Below are 16,394 nucleotides of genomic sequence, written 5' to 3'. Positions count from 1 at the left end.
CCATGAAAAAACCCCCACCGTAGCCCATTATTAACTCTAGCTTAATAAATGAACAATGTGGAAGAACACAATAGATCATATTTAATTTTATCTTTAAATCTATCCTTCATGCTCATTGAAAAATATGTGTCAGCAAGGATGAGAACATTGGGCCATTAATTACGCTAAAAGGGAGTAATGTGGTGGGTGGTACCTGTGATTTAAGAATATCTCAGATGACCTCACAATAACTTTCAGTGCACAATGGTGATGCTGAATAATTGATGATTTGAATCCCATTCGAGATTCTTAACAGTCAGTCTGCAATGCTTCAGGAGTAGACTAGACCAGAGGAAATTTGTCTGCATTACATGAGGTGTAAAGCTACAGTTGATGTGATGTTTTCTGAATGGATTCTAGAATAGGGAGATAATGAATGTGCAAATCTAGAAATTATGACTGGTCATTGTAAAATGATGCCTGCTGGACTTCACTTGCAAGTATTCGAGTAATACTGAAAGGTTGCATGTATTTGAAATTATAATCAATCTGCAAGAATTGCCCGGATAGATCAAATTTAAGAAGATTACCTTATAGTTGTATTTTAGCATTAAGGGTATAAGTGCAGCCCTTGGTTTACAGTACTTTGTTTGAAATTGTTATCCCTATTGCACCTGATATATGTCTATCTAGATAATAGGGAATGCTATCGAAGAAGTATTTACAAGTTGTGCTTTGTCTCCTGTATTCTACATACTGCAGCTATGGTACACTGGTGATGGACTAGTTTAGATTTGTGGATAAGCTGCTGAACAAGTGAAAACTAAACTAAAGTTTTGCCATCCTGCCTCTCACCTTTCACCCTCTGTAACCTTAAGCTCATCTAGATTTCTGTTTACCTTATCCTAACTCACACAGTTCCTTTAACCCATCATCCCTGTGCTTTCTAGCCTCATGGTTTTTGTTAAGCACCACATAAATTAATTTTTTAAAATTCTTGTTAATAAATCTTCCACGCCCTTCCCTATCTTGCAAGATCTTCCAGCACCTTTGCGTTCCTCCAATTCTGGCCTTTCTTGTGTCCCTTTTGACTTTCAAAACTCCACCATTGTCAGCCGTGCCTTCAACAACCGTATGTGGAATTCCCTCCATTAACATTCCTACTTTGTTCACCTTTTTAAAAATAAATTTAGAGTACCCAATTATTTTGTTTTCCAATTAAGAGGCAATTTACTGTGGCCAGTCCACCTAACCTACACATCTTTGGGTTGTGGGGGTGAAACCCATGCAGACATGGGAGAATGTGCAAACTCCACACGGACAGTGACCCAGGGCCGGGATTCGAATCAGAGTCCTCAGCGCCGTGAGGCAGCAGTGTTAACCACTGCGCCATTGTGCTGCCCCCTGTTCACCTTTAATTAGCTCCTTAAAACTTCCTTGTATGTCCAACCTCTTCTTCACCTGCTCAAGTATTTCCGAAAGTGGCCCAGTGTCAAATTCTGTTTGTCCTATGAAGTGACTTTGGGATACTCTACTATGTTAAAGACCCTATATAAATGGAAGTTATTGTTGTTATCAGTCCAAGCCTGGATATTGTCCTGGTCTTTCTCCATGCGGGCATGGACTGCTTGATTATTCAAGGCATCACAAATGGTGATGATCATGATGTAATAATAGAGGGAATTTCATTGATAAAGCAATGTTTCAGATAATGTCTGTGAGAATTTTGCGTTAGATCTGTAATTTGTATTCAAAATCTGTTCAAAATAGTTTCTCCGTTCGTGTAAAGTTGTTTAAAACAGTATCTATAAAAAAACAAATGCTGTATGCCCCAATTGTAGAAATCAGATTCATGATTTTATGTATTTTATTTGTTAGAATTAAATTGGGCTGGTTGTCATGGCCATGTATTTTTTTTTAGCAGTCTTGCCCAATAGAACTCTGCAATCATGTCACAGCCACTTAAGATGCTGGCGACAATTGGGCAACGAAGAGATCATGAAACTCCATGAACATTCTCATTCTTAATTATGGTGGAAGCCAGAACTTGCATTCCAACAGTGAGGCTGAAATTTTATCACTAAATGTGCTCGACGACAATCTCATACCGCCCTCTTCTGAGATTTCCAGCTACATAGATGCCGGAGTCTAACTGATTTGGTTCGAGCTCGATGCACTTGTTAACTTAATTATGTAAATATTTCATAGTTGCTGGTCAAAAACTTAGTTGCGAAAACAGTTGTGTTTCTGGAAAGTTATACTTGCACTTGTTTGCTGAAAGGACTTCTATTTTGTGAATAAAATTCTCTTCACCTCTGAACAATTAGAGGATAAGAAGACATTTTATGATTAATTTTTCAGTGTGACTCCTCGTTGTTCCCTCCAATGAAGTATTGCGAATCCTTGAGTTTACCATATTCACTTGGTGGCATTGTGCATTTGTTAATAATTGCAGCTTCTCATTCTGTGGAATTGCATTTAGAAGATGTTGTTAAAGAACCAAGCTTTAAGATTATAAAAAGTAGTAAAATCGCATTTGCAACTGTCTCTTCTTTATATTGCAATTAGCTAAACTGAGATAATGTTATTTCAGAAAAATCCTAAATGAATTATCTTCTGATGCACCTGGTGTTCCAAAGATTGATGAAGAAAAATCCGAGGAAGAGGGAGCAACAGCTGCTATCACTACAATGGCAGTACCAACATCCATCTACCAGACGAGTACTGGGCAATACAGTATGTACTGTCATTTTAACTTGATTGATGTATCGATGTTTGCATCAGTGACTTAATAGTTACTTAATATAATTTCTTGCCTGCGGTTTGGTGGCTCCCTTGATCACGGGCACAAATATCCCCATCCCAACTCCTGTTTTAAACAACATCTTATCCTGTAGTCCACTTAGTGGGACGCGAGGGAAGCTGGGGATCTGCCTCCGAACAAATTCCCGTACCTGCAACACAAACTCCTCCTCTAGCTCCTCCAAGCCCGTGAAACTTTCCTCAATGAAGAGATCCCCAAACCGGTGATTGTCACAGATCCGTGACCACGCCGACACCCCCTCCAGTCGCATGTGCTGCCTCCATTGCCCCCACACTCTCAGGTCTGCCACTACCACTGGGCTTGTGGAGTACCGCGCCGGCGAGAATGGCATAGGTGCCGTTAACAAAGCCTTCAGACTTGTGCACTTGCAAGGTGCTGCCTCCACTCGCTCCCACACCAACCCTCCTCCACTAACCATTTCCTAACCATTGATATATTAGCCGCCCAGTAGTAATTAATAAAGTTCAGAAGGGCCAAGCCCCCCTCCCTGCGCCCCCGTTCAAGAAGGACCTTCTTCACCCTCGGGCTCTCCCGGCTCATATAAAACCTGAGATCGCCGCATTCATCTTCCTAAAAAATGCCTTGGGGATGAAGATTGGAAGACACTGAAACACGAACAGCAATCTGAGGAGCACTGTCATTTACACAGTCTGTACCCTCCCTGCCAGTGACAAAGGGAGCACGTCCCACCTACGGAAGTCCCCTTTCGTTTGTCCAGTCACCCTGCCCAAATTTAGTTTACGTAGCTGACCCCAGTCCCTTGCCACTTGAATCCCCAGGTACCTAAAACTCCCTCCCACCACTTTAAACGGCATCTCCCTCAGTCTCCTCTCCTGCCCCCTTGCCTGGTTCGCAAAAATCTCACTCTTGCCAAAGGCTCTATGGCCAGGGCAAATAGTAGGGGGGAGAGTAGACCCCCCTGTCTTGTCCCCTGACACAGACTAAAAGACTCTGATCGAACCCGGTTTGTCCTTCCATTCGCCACCAGTGCCTGATATAGCAACCGAACCCACTCCACAAATCCCCGCCCAAACCCAAACCTTTTCCGAGCATCCCACAAGTACCTCCACTCCACCCGATCAAAGGCCGTTTCTGAATCCATATCCACCACCACCTCAACCTCGTGCCCCTCTGCAGGCATTTTATAACATTTAGGAGTCGCCTAATATTGGACATCAGGTGTCGTCCTTAACAAATCCCGTCTGGTCCTCCCCTATTATTCCCCGGGACACAATCCTCTATGTGTGTGGCCAAGATCTTTGCCAGCAATTTCGCATCCACATTTAGCAAGGAGATTGGCCGATTTGAGCCACAGCTCTCCTGATCCTTATCCCGTTTCAAAATAAGGGAAATCGGTGCCTGCGATAATGTTGTGGGCAGCACTCCTAGCTCCTTTGACTCGTTAAAAGCCTTTACCAAGAGCGGCCCCATGATCACGGAAATTTTTTATAAAACTCCACTGGGTATCCGTCTGGTCCCAGGGATTTATCCGATTGCATCGTCCCCAATCTGTCTATAACCTCCCCAAGCCCAATTGGGGTTCCCAAACCCTCCACCAACTCCTCATCTATCCTCGGGAACTCCAGACCTCCCAGAAATCACTTCATACCCTCCTCGTCGGCTGGGGGTTCCGATTTATACAACTTACTATAAAACGTCCGAAACACATCATTTATACCCGCCGAATCCAAAACCACCTTCCCCACCCTGTATCTCACACTTTCCCAATCTCTCTCGCCGCCTCCTGTTTCCTCAGCTGGTGCGCCATATTAATACACCACCCCCTTTACCCTCCTCAGCTGTCCCTCCACCTTACCTGTGGACAGGAGCCCAAATTCCAGCTGCAGTCTCTGACGCTCCTTCAAAAGCGCGTCATCCGGAGACACCGCGTATCTCCTGTCCATCTGTAAAATTTTGCCTACCAGCCTGTCCAACTCCGCCCGCTAGCTTTCTTATGGGCCCGAATTGAGATGAATTCCCGCCTAATAACCGCCTTTAGTGCCTCCCAAACCACCCCCACCGAAACCTCACCCGTGTCATCATTGATCCCTATATAATACCAAATGGCCTCCCTCACCTGCTCACATATCTCCTCTGCTACCACCCCCACATCCAACCTCCATCGCAGGCACTGGTACTTTCCTTTGCTGACTTGCAAGTCCACCCAATGCGGGGGGCATGGTCTGACACCACTATTGCTGAATATTCAGCATCTATCACCACAGCCAGCAGCGTTTTGTCCATCACAAAGAAGTCGATCCGGGAATACACCTTATGCACATGGGAGTAGAATGAAAACTCCTTACTCCTCGGCCTCCCAAATCTCCACAGATTGACCCCCCATGCGTTCCACGAACCCCCAAAGCTCCTTTGCTATAGCTGATACCTTCCCAGACCGAGAACTCGACCGATCCAACCTTGCACCCAGGACAGTATTGAAATCTCACCCCATAATTAGTCGATGTGAATCTAGGCCTGAGATCTTCCCCAGTATCCGTCTAACAAACTCAACCCAGTTCGGGGCACATATATTTACCAACACCATGGCCATTCCCTCCGGCTTCCCACTAACCATAACATACCTATCCCCCCCCGGATCTGCTTCTGTATTCCCCACCTTGAAAGCCACCCGTTGATTAATCAAGACTGCCACCCCCCTTTTTTTAACGTTTAATCCCGAATGGAACACCTGTCCAACCCATCCCTTCTTTAACCTAACCTGGTCCCCCACCTTCAGATGTGTCTCCTGCAACATGGCCACCTCCGCCTTCAGTTGCCTCAAGTGCGCAAACACATGGGCCCTTTTGATTGGCCCATTCAGTCCCCGAACTTTCCACGTGACCAGCCTGGTCGGGGGGCCGCCCACCACCCTCCCATAACCTCTCCTAGGCCAGCCTGCGGCCCATGTCCCACACCTCCCCTGGCCCGCCCTCGGGCATCTACCGTCATCAATCCTCCTCCTCCATTTTGAAAGTCGGCGTCCCCGTCCCCACCCGTCCAGCCCTCCACTCCCCCTCCCTGCCACCCCCCCCCCCCCCCCCCCCCCACATCGATCTTCAACTCACCCCCCACTTTGCTTCCGTGAACTAGCCTCCCCAGCTTGCCTGGCAGCCCCCGCCTATGGCGTTGAGCATCCTACCCCCCACAGATTCCCCTACCCCGCTCTTAGTGCAAAAGTCAAAACAAAGGCAAGAAGTAAAAACAAACAAACAATCCCTCCCAAGGTCCGAACACAAAGGCCCACCCCTCATCCCTTAACAAAGCACCGTATACCGGCCTAACTCAAACCAGAACCAGAAAACGGAGAATAAAATGGAATAAAAAAATTCCAAACAACATAAACCTGTAGTGATCTCTGTATATCAATATTACATGATCAATGTATGTAAACTAGTAGTCAATTCAACACGAGATGTTTCACTATCAGGTGATATAAAAAGGACTTTCCTGCTCTTTCTGGGAGAGTGTGCTTCAGGAGAGTGAACAGACAATACATGGAATAGCTAGAGAGAGAGACGTTATAAGTTATTTCATTAATACATTGCATAGTTTGTTAGTTTTCTTTACTGTATTTTATTTCTTTATTAGTTGAGTATTAAGTAAAAAGGACTCACAAATATTATTTATATTATTCAATAAATTAGTTTATCTTTACGAGAAGACTTGTTCATTTCATCAACTCGGCTGGTTCAAAACAGTAATATACTATATTACACATGGTAATATAACAAAACCCAAAGTTTTTCACAATATAGTTCAGATCTCAATCAAAGTTCAAGGTCCTCCTTCTCCTGCCAGTCCATTCTCCTTCATAAAGTCCGCTGCCTCCTCCGCCGAGCCAAAGTACAACTCCTGACCCAAATAGGTCATCCATAGGCGGGCCGGGTACAGTAATCCAAACTTTACACCCTTCTTGTACAGCGCCGACTTGACGTTATTAAAGTTCGCCTTCCTCTTCGCCTGGTCCTGGTACACCCGAATCTCGACAACTTCCCAAGTGCAGTGCCTCGTCTGCCTAGCCCATCTCATGACACATTCCTTATTCAGGAACCGATGCAATTGCACCACCATCGCCCTCGGCGGTTCACACCCGTGAGATTTGCGCATCAGTGCCATGCGGGCTCGACCCACCTCCCAAAGGTCGGTCGAATGCACCTTCCCCAAGCAGCTTCTCTAGCATCTTCCCGACGTATGTACCCGTATCTAATCCTTCAATTCCCTCCGGCAGACCCACGATCCGAATGTTCTGCCTCCGTGAACGATTCTCCAGGTGCTCCACGTTCTCCATCAGTCGCTTCTGCTGGTTACACATCAACCCAATCACTGCTGCCATCGAGGTGGACTGGTCCTCCTGCTCCACGCCTGCTCTTCCAGCCTCTTGATCGCCTATCCCTGGGCCTCATCTCCACGCGGTCAACCACCGCGTTGATCGAGTCCACCGCCCGGGCCAGGCCCTCCGCACTTTCCTTCCGCAGTTGGGTGAACTTCTCATTCAGGAAGCTCAGCAACTGGTCCATTGGTACCTGAGCCGACGGGGCCAGACCCTGCTCATCTGCCATCTCCGCGTGTGCTGTCTGCTTCTCGCTCCCCTCAACCAACAAGTTGTTTTTTTTCGGGCACTTCTGGACCGCAGCTCCATAAACTAGGGGCACTCTCTTCTGCACCTTTTTCTTCCAAAATTCCTCCGACAAACTGGCTTAAAGGCCACAAAAGACCACCAAGAGTGGGAGCTGCCAAATATGCGACCACTCACTCCACGGCTGCCACCGGAAGCCCAGCTAATTTTTTTAAAGGATATGTATAATCACGGTGCCTTTTGAACCTTTTCACTCATTTCAGTGTTAAAACTTTACTTTGTAAACTTTTAGTTTCATTTCTAAATTGCAAAGTTGTGGCACAGCATCAGGTTGTCATTAACTTTGCATTGCCAAAATGAAAAATTGCCACCGCATAAGATTCATCAGTGAGAAACCCAATATGAATGCTTTTTAAACATTTGATTAACTTCAAAATGATCATAAAATCTATGTAGTTCAGTACTCCAGTTTGTCAAGGTAGTTTCTCTTCACAATTTCTCTGTCATGTCATCAAGATAATATTTTTTGGAAAAACAAATTCTATACCTTGTCTGACATTTTAACCTACTTTGATCTTTTCTTTTTAGTTGCCATTGCTCAAGGTGGAACTATCCAGATTGCAAATCCAGGAGCTGACGGTGTACAGGGACTACAGACACTTACAATGACAAATGCTGGAACGCCTCAGCCTGGGGCAACCATTGTGCAATATGCTACACAGTCAAGTGATGGGACACAACAGTTCTTTGTTCCAGGCAGCCAAGTCGTTGTTCAAGGTATGCGAAGTAGATTTATTTGACAAGGTGATATTGCAGTAGTGTTTAGAAGAAAAGCATTGAAAACCTAAAGGGTTTTGTTGAGAGCTGATGGTCTGACAGAAAAGGAAAGGCTTTATCAGAAAAACTACAAGTATTCTTCATTGCTGTAATTTAGAAAAATAGCAGATGACACAAAAATCCATAGAACCCCTAAAGTGCAGATGGAGGCCATTCGGCCCATTGAGTCGGGCAAGTTAGTATCAATAGGATGGAGGAAAAGCTGGTCCAAAGAAATTCTATCATACGCCAAGCAAGCTTTGTGTGACTGCTTGGAAAAAAATGGCAAAGCATTTTTTTGTTCAACAATTTCACAGTTAATATGAATTTGTATTGGTCTGTATTTGGGAATGGAATCAAAATTTGTATCATGTAAACAGTACAGTACCACGTTTTTTTGTTGAAAATAATTTTTATTAAAGGTTTTCATAAAATATCAATAACAAAATGAAAAAAAGAACCCAACAGGGTTAAGTACAAAACACAATCTAGAAAAGCAACCCCCCCATACCCCGCCCCGTACATAAATAATAAATTAACATTAACACCCCGACTTAACACAACAGGTAAATACACCCCCCTCAGACCCTTCAGTGTAAATAACAAAAACAAAAATAAAGTAAACCCCCCGCCCCCCCCGAGCTGCTGCTGCCATTGACCAATGTCTATCGTTCTGCCAGGAAGTCTAAGAACGGTTGCCACCGCCTAAAGAACCCTTGTACCGATCCTCTCAAGGCGAATTTCACCCTCTCCAATTTAATGAACCCTGCCATATCACTGATCCAGGATTCCACGCTTGGGGGCCTCGCATCTTTCCACTGAAGAATCCTTCGCCGGGCTACCAGGGACGCAAAGGCCAGAATTCCGGCCTCTTTCGCCTCCTGCACTCACGGCTCCTCTGCCACCCCAAATATTGCGAGCCCCCAGCCCGGTTTGACCCTGGATCCTACCACCCTCGACACTGTCCTCGCTACGCCCTTCCAAAATTCCTCCAGCGCTGGGCATGCCCAGAACATATGGGTGTGGTTTGCTGGGCTCTCTGAGCACCTAACATACCTGTCTTCACCCCTGTACTGTGTGTGGCAGTAGCCGCGGGAATTCCACCACCTGCCGGTAAACAGTACCACGTTTTAACCATAACTTTCAAAAAGATTACATCGTTGTCTCACAGTCAAATGCTTATAATTTTTTCTTTGCTGCTCTTCTGAAGTCAATAGGAGGTAACTCTACAATTTTTAAGTATGCACTAGTATAAATGCCTCATTTATTGAGAGAGCGATATGCATGAAGTCAGCAGAGAAGGAGAGAGGTGTATGAAGTTAGCAGAGAGGAATATTAAATTGCCTGAGAGAGGAAGGAGCATTTCCGCTGCTTCTAATGACAGATGGAGGGAATCGAATTGGCTGGTCTCTGGCATTTATGCTGGTAGGGAACTCTGTTGAAGGCCAAGTAATTCCAACTGTTGGCATGAAAGCACAACAGCCTCGGAGAGAGGGTGCAGAGAAGATTGCATAGTACATATGGCACAGAAACCGGCCATTCGGCCCATTCAGTCCTACCGATGTTTCTGCCCCACTCATGCCTCCTCTCAATCTACTATCATTACCATTTATTTGCTTCTTTCTCATATGCTTTCCTAGTTTCCCTTTAAATGCGCCTATACTATCAAACCTCCACGAACCCTGTGGTAGTGAGATCCACGTTATCCCACTTTACATAGATGACATAGAATTTACAGTGCAGAAGGAGGCCATTCGGCCCATCGAGTCTGCACCGGCTCTTGGAAAGAGCACCCTACTCAAGACCACACCTCCACCCTATCCCCATAACCCAGTAACCCCACCCAGCACTGAGGGCAATTTTGGACACTAAGGGCAATTTAGCATGGCCAATCCACCTAACCAAACCTAATCTTTGGACTGTAGGAGGAAACCGGAGCACCCGGAGGAAACACACGCAGACACGGGGAGAATGTGCAGACTCCGTACAGACAATGACCCAAGCTGGGAATCGAACCTGGGACCCTGGCACTGCGAAGCAACTGTGCTAACCACTGTGCTACCCTACTGCCCCTGTATTAGGTCACGTCCCAGTCTTTTTCAAAAGAGAAGAGAGCCAGTCTGTCTGTTCTTTCCAGATGTGTGCACCCTCGTTTTACTGATATAATTCTTGTAAATTCTTTCTGCACCTTCTCCAGTGCCTCTATATGCTTTTTATACTATAGCAACCAGAACTCCACACAGTATTCTTAAAATCTGGCCTAACTTAGGTTCAGTACAGTGCAGCATAACTTCCCTACTTTTCAACTCTATCCTTATAGAAATAAAATCTAATGCTTGCTTTTTTAAAATCGCCTGACTAGAATGTTTCCAGGGATGTGGGATGTTAACTGAAGAGGCTACATGACATGAATTATTTTCCTTAGTACAGAGAAAATTTAGCGAAGATTTAATAGAGATGTTCAAAATCATGAAGGATTTTGATAGTTAAAAAGGTGAAATTGTTTCCAGCAACCAGAGGAAACAGATTTAAAGTAGTTGGCAGAAAAGGCAAAGTCAGAGAGTATTTTTATTTATGCAATGTGTTATGGTATGGAATGGGTAATGAAAGCAGATTCAATAATAACTCCCAAAAGGAAATTAGATGAAAATTTAAAGGGGAATAAATTCCAGGCTTGTGAGAAATGAAAATGGCTTATTGTCACAAGTAGGCTTCAATGAAGTTACTGTGAAAAGTCCCTAGTCGCCACATTCCGGCGCCTGTTCGGGGAGGCTGTTACAGGAATTGAACCATGCTGCTGGCCTGCCTTGGTCTGCTTTCAAAGCCAGCGATTTAGCCCTGTGCTAAACAGCCCCTTGAAATGGGATCATTCAACAGGCACAATGAGCTGAAAAGATTCTTTGTGCTGGGCTCTGCTATAGTTGAGGTGGGAACGTTCACATCGCATGCTCCTCCCATTTAGTTGCCTGATTGGTCTATTATCATTCTTAACTGGATGTGGTTGAACTGGAGAGCTTTTCTCTATTTATTGGTCTATGACCACTTAACATTGGCTACTGATGTCCTGATCTTGGGCTTCTAGATCTATCCTTAGTCTACCCTACTTAACATGTTGTAAATGCCACAGTATGATAGAAAAATATCAGACCCTTTTGAAAATGAAATGAAAATCACTTATTGTCACAAGTAGGCTTCAAATGAAGTTACTGTGAAAAGCCCCTAGTCACCACATTCCGGCGCCTGTTCGGGGAGGCTGTTACAGGAATTGAACCGTGCTGCTGGCCTGCCTTGGTGTGCTTTCAAAGCCAGCGATTTAGCCCTGTGCCAAACAGCCTCTGATGAATACACTTTGTCTTATAAATACACTTTATTTATTTTCTTTAACTAATGGTTCATGCCATTGCTCATGAATCTTTAACAATACGCATATTAGAATTTGCTTTGACTTGCTTTAATGCTTTTAGCTTCTGGATGTATGTGTGTAACACTGCACTTTTCCAAATTAAATGTTATTTGCCAGTAACGAGCCCAATTCCCAATGCACGAAGATCCCCCTGAAGTAGTCGAGTGACATCTACAGTCCTGACATTTGCACAAGTCTTAAAATCATCTGCGAACTCGCTGAATCTGTCCCCAACATCTATGTCCAGGTCATTAATAGACCTAGCAAAGAGTAATAGTCCTAACACCAAACCTGAAGAGCAGCTTGGTGACCATTCTCCAAACAGATCTAACTAAATCCATCAATCTGATGGAGATGTCTCCATTATGGAGATAACACCATTTGCATGTGGATCACCTGACTAGTGATGTTGTAAATGTTTGTCTGCAACAGCTGGGTTGGTGAGGATGAGGTCAACTTGACACCTGACATAGGCCTGGTCCAGCAATTTGTCACTGAGTACAATCTGCATCCATTTTGTTTCTCTCAGTTCTGGCTTCAGTGGCTGCTCAAAGTGGAAGTGTACTGAATTTTCAGTTCAGAAGACTATTTGATGTTGATCAGCAAGAGGCTGTACCTTGTTATACCTCAATTGTTTGTATTTAATAGTCTGGAGCTGCTGTATAGAACTTGTTCTTGACTGTGTACCATTCTGCATCCATCTCTGGTGGGCCCGGCCGAATGCTGGATGGGGCAGATTTAGCAATGTTTACAGATGAGATTGGAATGTTGGCGGATACATGCAACTCTAAAAGTACCACCACTGCAACTTCTTTAGATATTATTAAAAAGGTACACTATAGGGTCTAGTCAGCTCATCCTCCCACTTCCTCTTTACTTCTTCCAGTGATGCCTGCTCCATTGCCAACAGCTGCCCATATGTCTGAGATTCTCCCCTCCCTTAGCTCATCCACGATCAGAACCCTTTCCAAAGTTGAGGGCACCGGCAACAGGGGAAGCAAAGGAAGCACCTCACGCTCAAAACCGCGCACCTGAAAGTATCTGAATACATTCCCACTTTGGAGCTGGAACTTCTCCAAAATCTGATCTAGGCCAGCAAACCTGCCCTCCAGAAACAAATCCCTAAACCGCTCCACTGGGGCGGCACAGTGGTTAGCACTACTGCCTCACAACTCGAGGGACCTGGGTTCAATTCCGCCCTCGGGTGACTGTGTGGAGTTTGCACTTCCTCCCCGTGTCTGCGTGGGCTTCCTCCGGGTGCTCCGGTTTCCTCCCATAGTCCAAAGATGTGCGGGTTAGGTGGATTGGCCATGTTAAATTCCCCTCCGTGTCCAAAAAGTTTTGGTGGGGTTACTGGGTTATAGGGATAGGATGGAGATACGGGCTTAAGTAGGATGCTCTTTACAAGGGCCGGTGCAGACTCGATGGGCCGAGTGGCCTCCTGCACTGTAAATTCTATGATTCCATGAATCCCTCCCCCTCCCGTGCCCTGAATGTTGAGTCTAACCCAGGCGGCACAAACCTATGGTTTCTACAAATCTGTGGCAACAATGACATAGGGCTTATTTTAAAATGCTGCCTAAATTGATTCCAAATCCTCAAAGAGCCGGTGCTTATGTAGTTACATTGTATACCTTGTGATGCCCGATTATGTATTTTCTTTTCTTCCCATGTACTTAATGATCTGTTGAGCTGCACGCAGAAAAATACTTTTCACTGTACCTCAGTACCCGTGACAATAAACAAATCCAATCGAATCCAAGAGACTATTACAACTGAGCTTGATGAAATGAAATGAAAATCGCTTATTGTCACAAGTAGGCTTCAAATGAATGTTTGAAGTCGCCACATTCCGGCACCTGTTCGGGGAGGCTGGTGAAAATCGGGGAGGCTGATGAAAATCGCTTATTGTCACAAGTAGGCTTCAAATGAATGTTTGAAGTCGCCACATTCCGGCACCTGTTCGGGGAGGCTGGTGCAGGAATTGAACTCGCGCTGCTGCGTTGGTCTGTTTTAAAAGCCAGCTATTTAGCCCAGTGTGCTAAACTTGATGAAAATTTCACTGGAGAGAACAGGAGTGGAGCAGTAACAAGGGCCCTCAAACTCATTCCTATGCACAAAGCATCCTCCAACCGCCCCCATATAGAATCCCAATACGTAAACCTCTCCTGCACCTTTTCAATGTTTGCCGCCCACTAATGACACAGCAGGTTAGGTAGTACCAACCCCTCTGATTTTGTATCCCTTTGCAAAAAATGCCCTCTGAACCCGAGGGGTCTTGTTCGCCCATGCAAAAGTAGATATTAACTTATTGACTCTACCAAAGAAAGCCTTTGAATGAAATTCTGGGAGACACTGAAACAGAAACCTGGGGAGTTTGTCACCGTCTGTACTTTTTCCGCCAAAATCAGAAGAAGGGCATCCCACCCCTTCAAATCAGCCTTCACACCATCCACCAGACTAGCCAAGTTCAGTTTATGGAGCAAGGCTCAATCATGCACCACCCAAATTCCCCGATATCGGAAACTAGTCCTGGCCAGATGAAATGCTAGCCTCTCCAGATCCGCTCCCCTCCCCGAGGGTTCACTCTAAAGGGAAACCCCATGTTCACTTCTCCACGCTGTATCCCCCTGCAACTGGTAGACAACCTCAATGCAATGGCTACTGGCTCAATGGCTAGTGGCTCAATGGCTAAGGCAAACAACAATGGAGATAATGGGCACCGCTGCCTTGTACCCCTGTCAGTTGGAAGTACCCGAAGCCCATTGCGAGTGTCCATACTAAGAGGCATTAGTATGGACACTCGCAATGGGGGCCCTATACAAAACCCTAATCCAAGATTTAGGGCAAAGTTTTACTAAAAGGGATCAAAGTCCCATAGCGAGCGCGTTTAGCCGTGTGTTTCCTGGTGCTCGCAGCGGCGAGAAATACATAGCTATAGAACACCACTCGGGTTAGATAAGGGGCCCACAGAGGGAACGCGTGGCTGAGGCTGCATATAGCCCCATAGTGCATTGAAGAGCTCTGCTCGCCGGAACTCCGCAATGTAGTGAGAGATCAATGGTGACCTGATCTCCAAGGCCCCCCGACTTGACCCCGACACTCCCTGCCCCCCAAAGCCCCAGCACAGTACGGGGGTGTCCCTGGCCCGATCACCAGCACACTAAAAACGCCAGCTTGGCACCTTGGCAGTGCCTCCTGGGCACCTTGTAGTGCCAGGCTGGGACCCAGGCTGGCCCAACAAGTCGCAGCCCCTCCCACACACCACTTTCGTGAACTAGCCTTTCTCCTAGCACTAGGAAGGTGTCCACACCTTCCCCTAAGGTCCAACTCCCCAAAACAACCAGAACAAAGGCCTGCGATCCCCTCCTCCATGTCCATGTCTCCTTGTTGCACAATAAGGATAAGGATCCGACAGAGTGTGGGTCGTATAGGCCCATATCACTCTTGAATGTATTTGCAAAGGTGTTGGCGAAGTTGTTGGCGGCGGGTAGGTTGGAGGAGTGCCTCCCGAAGGTGATAGGGGAAGATCAGACGGGATTTGCAAGAGGGGGGCAGCTTTTTTCAAACATTAGGAGGGTTCTGAATGTAGTTGTGGCACCGGCGGAAGGTAGGGAGACAGAGGTAGTAGTGGCACTGGACACCAAGAAGGCGTTTGACCGGATAGAATGGAGGTATTTATGGCGGTTTAGGAGCATTTTGGGATTGGGCCACGATTTGTGGATTGGGTAAAATTACTTTACAGGGAGCTGAGGGCGAGTGTCCGCACGAATAATATGAATTCTGAGTATTTTGCTCCACATCGAAGGATCAGGCAGGGGTGTCCTATGTCCCTCCCCTGTTGTTTGCGCGTGCGTTCGAGCCTTTGGCCATCGTGTTGAGATGTTTGGGCGTGTGTGGTGGTGGGGGGGTGGGGGGTGGAGTGGTGGAGCATAGGGTATATTTGTACGCCGATGACTTGCTTTTGTATGTATCGGAATCAAGTACGTCTTTCTCTCGGTATAAACTAAATTTGGACCAAAGTGAGTAGTTTGTCGTGTCTGGGCCAGGGCTGGGAGCAGGGGTGGGGGAGCTCTGCAGTGTAGTGAGGCAGCACGGTAGCATTGTGGATAGCACAATTGCTTCACAGCGTCAGGGTCCCAGGTTCGATTCCGGCTTGGGTCACTGTCTGTGCGGAGTCTGCACATCCTCCCCGTGTGTGCATGGGTTTCCTCTGGGTGCTCCGGTTTCCTCCCGCAGTCCAAAGATGTGCAGGTTAGGTGGATTGGCCATGATAAATTGCCCTTAGTGTCCAAAATTGCCCTTAGTGTCAGGTGGGGTTACTGGGTTATGGGGATAGGGTGGAGGTGTGGACCTTGGGTAGGGTGCTCTTTCCAAGAGCCGGCGCAGACCCGATGGGCCGAATGGCCTCCTTCTGCACTGTAAATTCTATGAAAGCTCCGTAGATATGATATCACTAGTTTGGTGGGGAGGGTGAAAGCGGATTTGGCAAGATGGGATTCCCTTCCTCTATCGCGGGCAGGTCAGGTGCAGGCAGTTAAGATGAATGTATTGCCACCGTTTTTTTCATTTTTCAGTGCCTGCAAATCTTTTTATCAAAGGTGTTTTTTTAAGGAAGTATAAAAGATGATTATCTTGTTTATTTGGGGGGGGGATAGGTGGCTAGAAGTAAGACGGTGCTGTTGCAGAGAGGACAGCAGTCAGGGGGGGTTGGGTCTCCCAAATTTGTTGTATTACTGGGTGGCGAATGCTGAGAAGGTGCGGGGCTGGTTTAAAGGGGGGGGGGGGGGGGGGGG

General features: G+C 46.2%; 1 protein-coding gene across 12 annotated transcripts in view; it reads left to right on the top strand.

Moving 5' to 3' along the window:
• Window positions 1-16,394, top strand: part of LOC140424835 (cAMP-responsive element modulator) — a 197,273-nt gene that overhangs the window by 114,965 nt on the left and 65,914 nt on the right. For all 12 annotated transcript variants that reach the window (XR_011947702.1, XM_072508320.1, XM_072508315.1 and 9 more), the window contains 2 exons: window positions 2,573-2,715; window positions 7,968-8,156. Coding sequence is in view for 11 of the 12 variants with exons in the window: in XM_072508320.1 (XP_072364421.1) it covers window positions 2,573-2,715; window positions 7,968-8,156 (332 nt within the window). In the remaining variant the exon portion in view is untranslated. The remainder of the gene's footprint in view (window positions 1-2,572; window positions 2,716-7,967; window positions 8,157-16,394) is intronic.

Source organism: Scyliorhinus torazame, chromosome 6 (genome assembly GCF_047496885.1).
Source record: "Scyliorhinus torazame isolate Kashiwa2021f chromosome 6, sScyTor2.1, whole genome shotgun sequence".
Classification (NCBI taxonomy): Eukaryota; Metazoa; Chordata; class Chondrichthyes; order Carcharhiniformes; family Scyliorhinidae; genus Scyliorhinus; species Scyliorhinus torazame.
The sequence above is the reverse complement of the archived record's forward strand: the minus strand, read 5'-3'. Positions and strand labels throughout refer to the sequence as shown.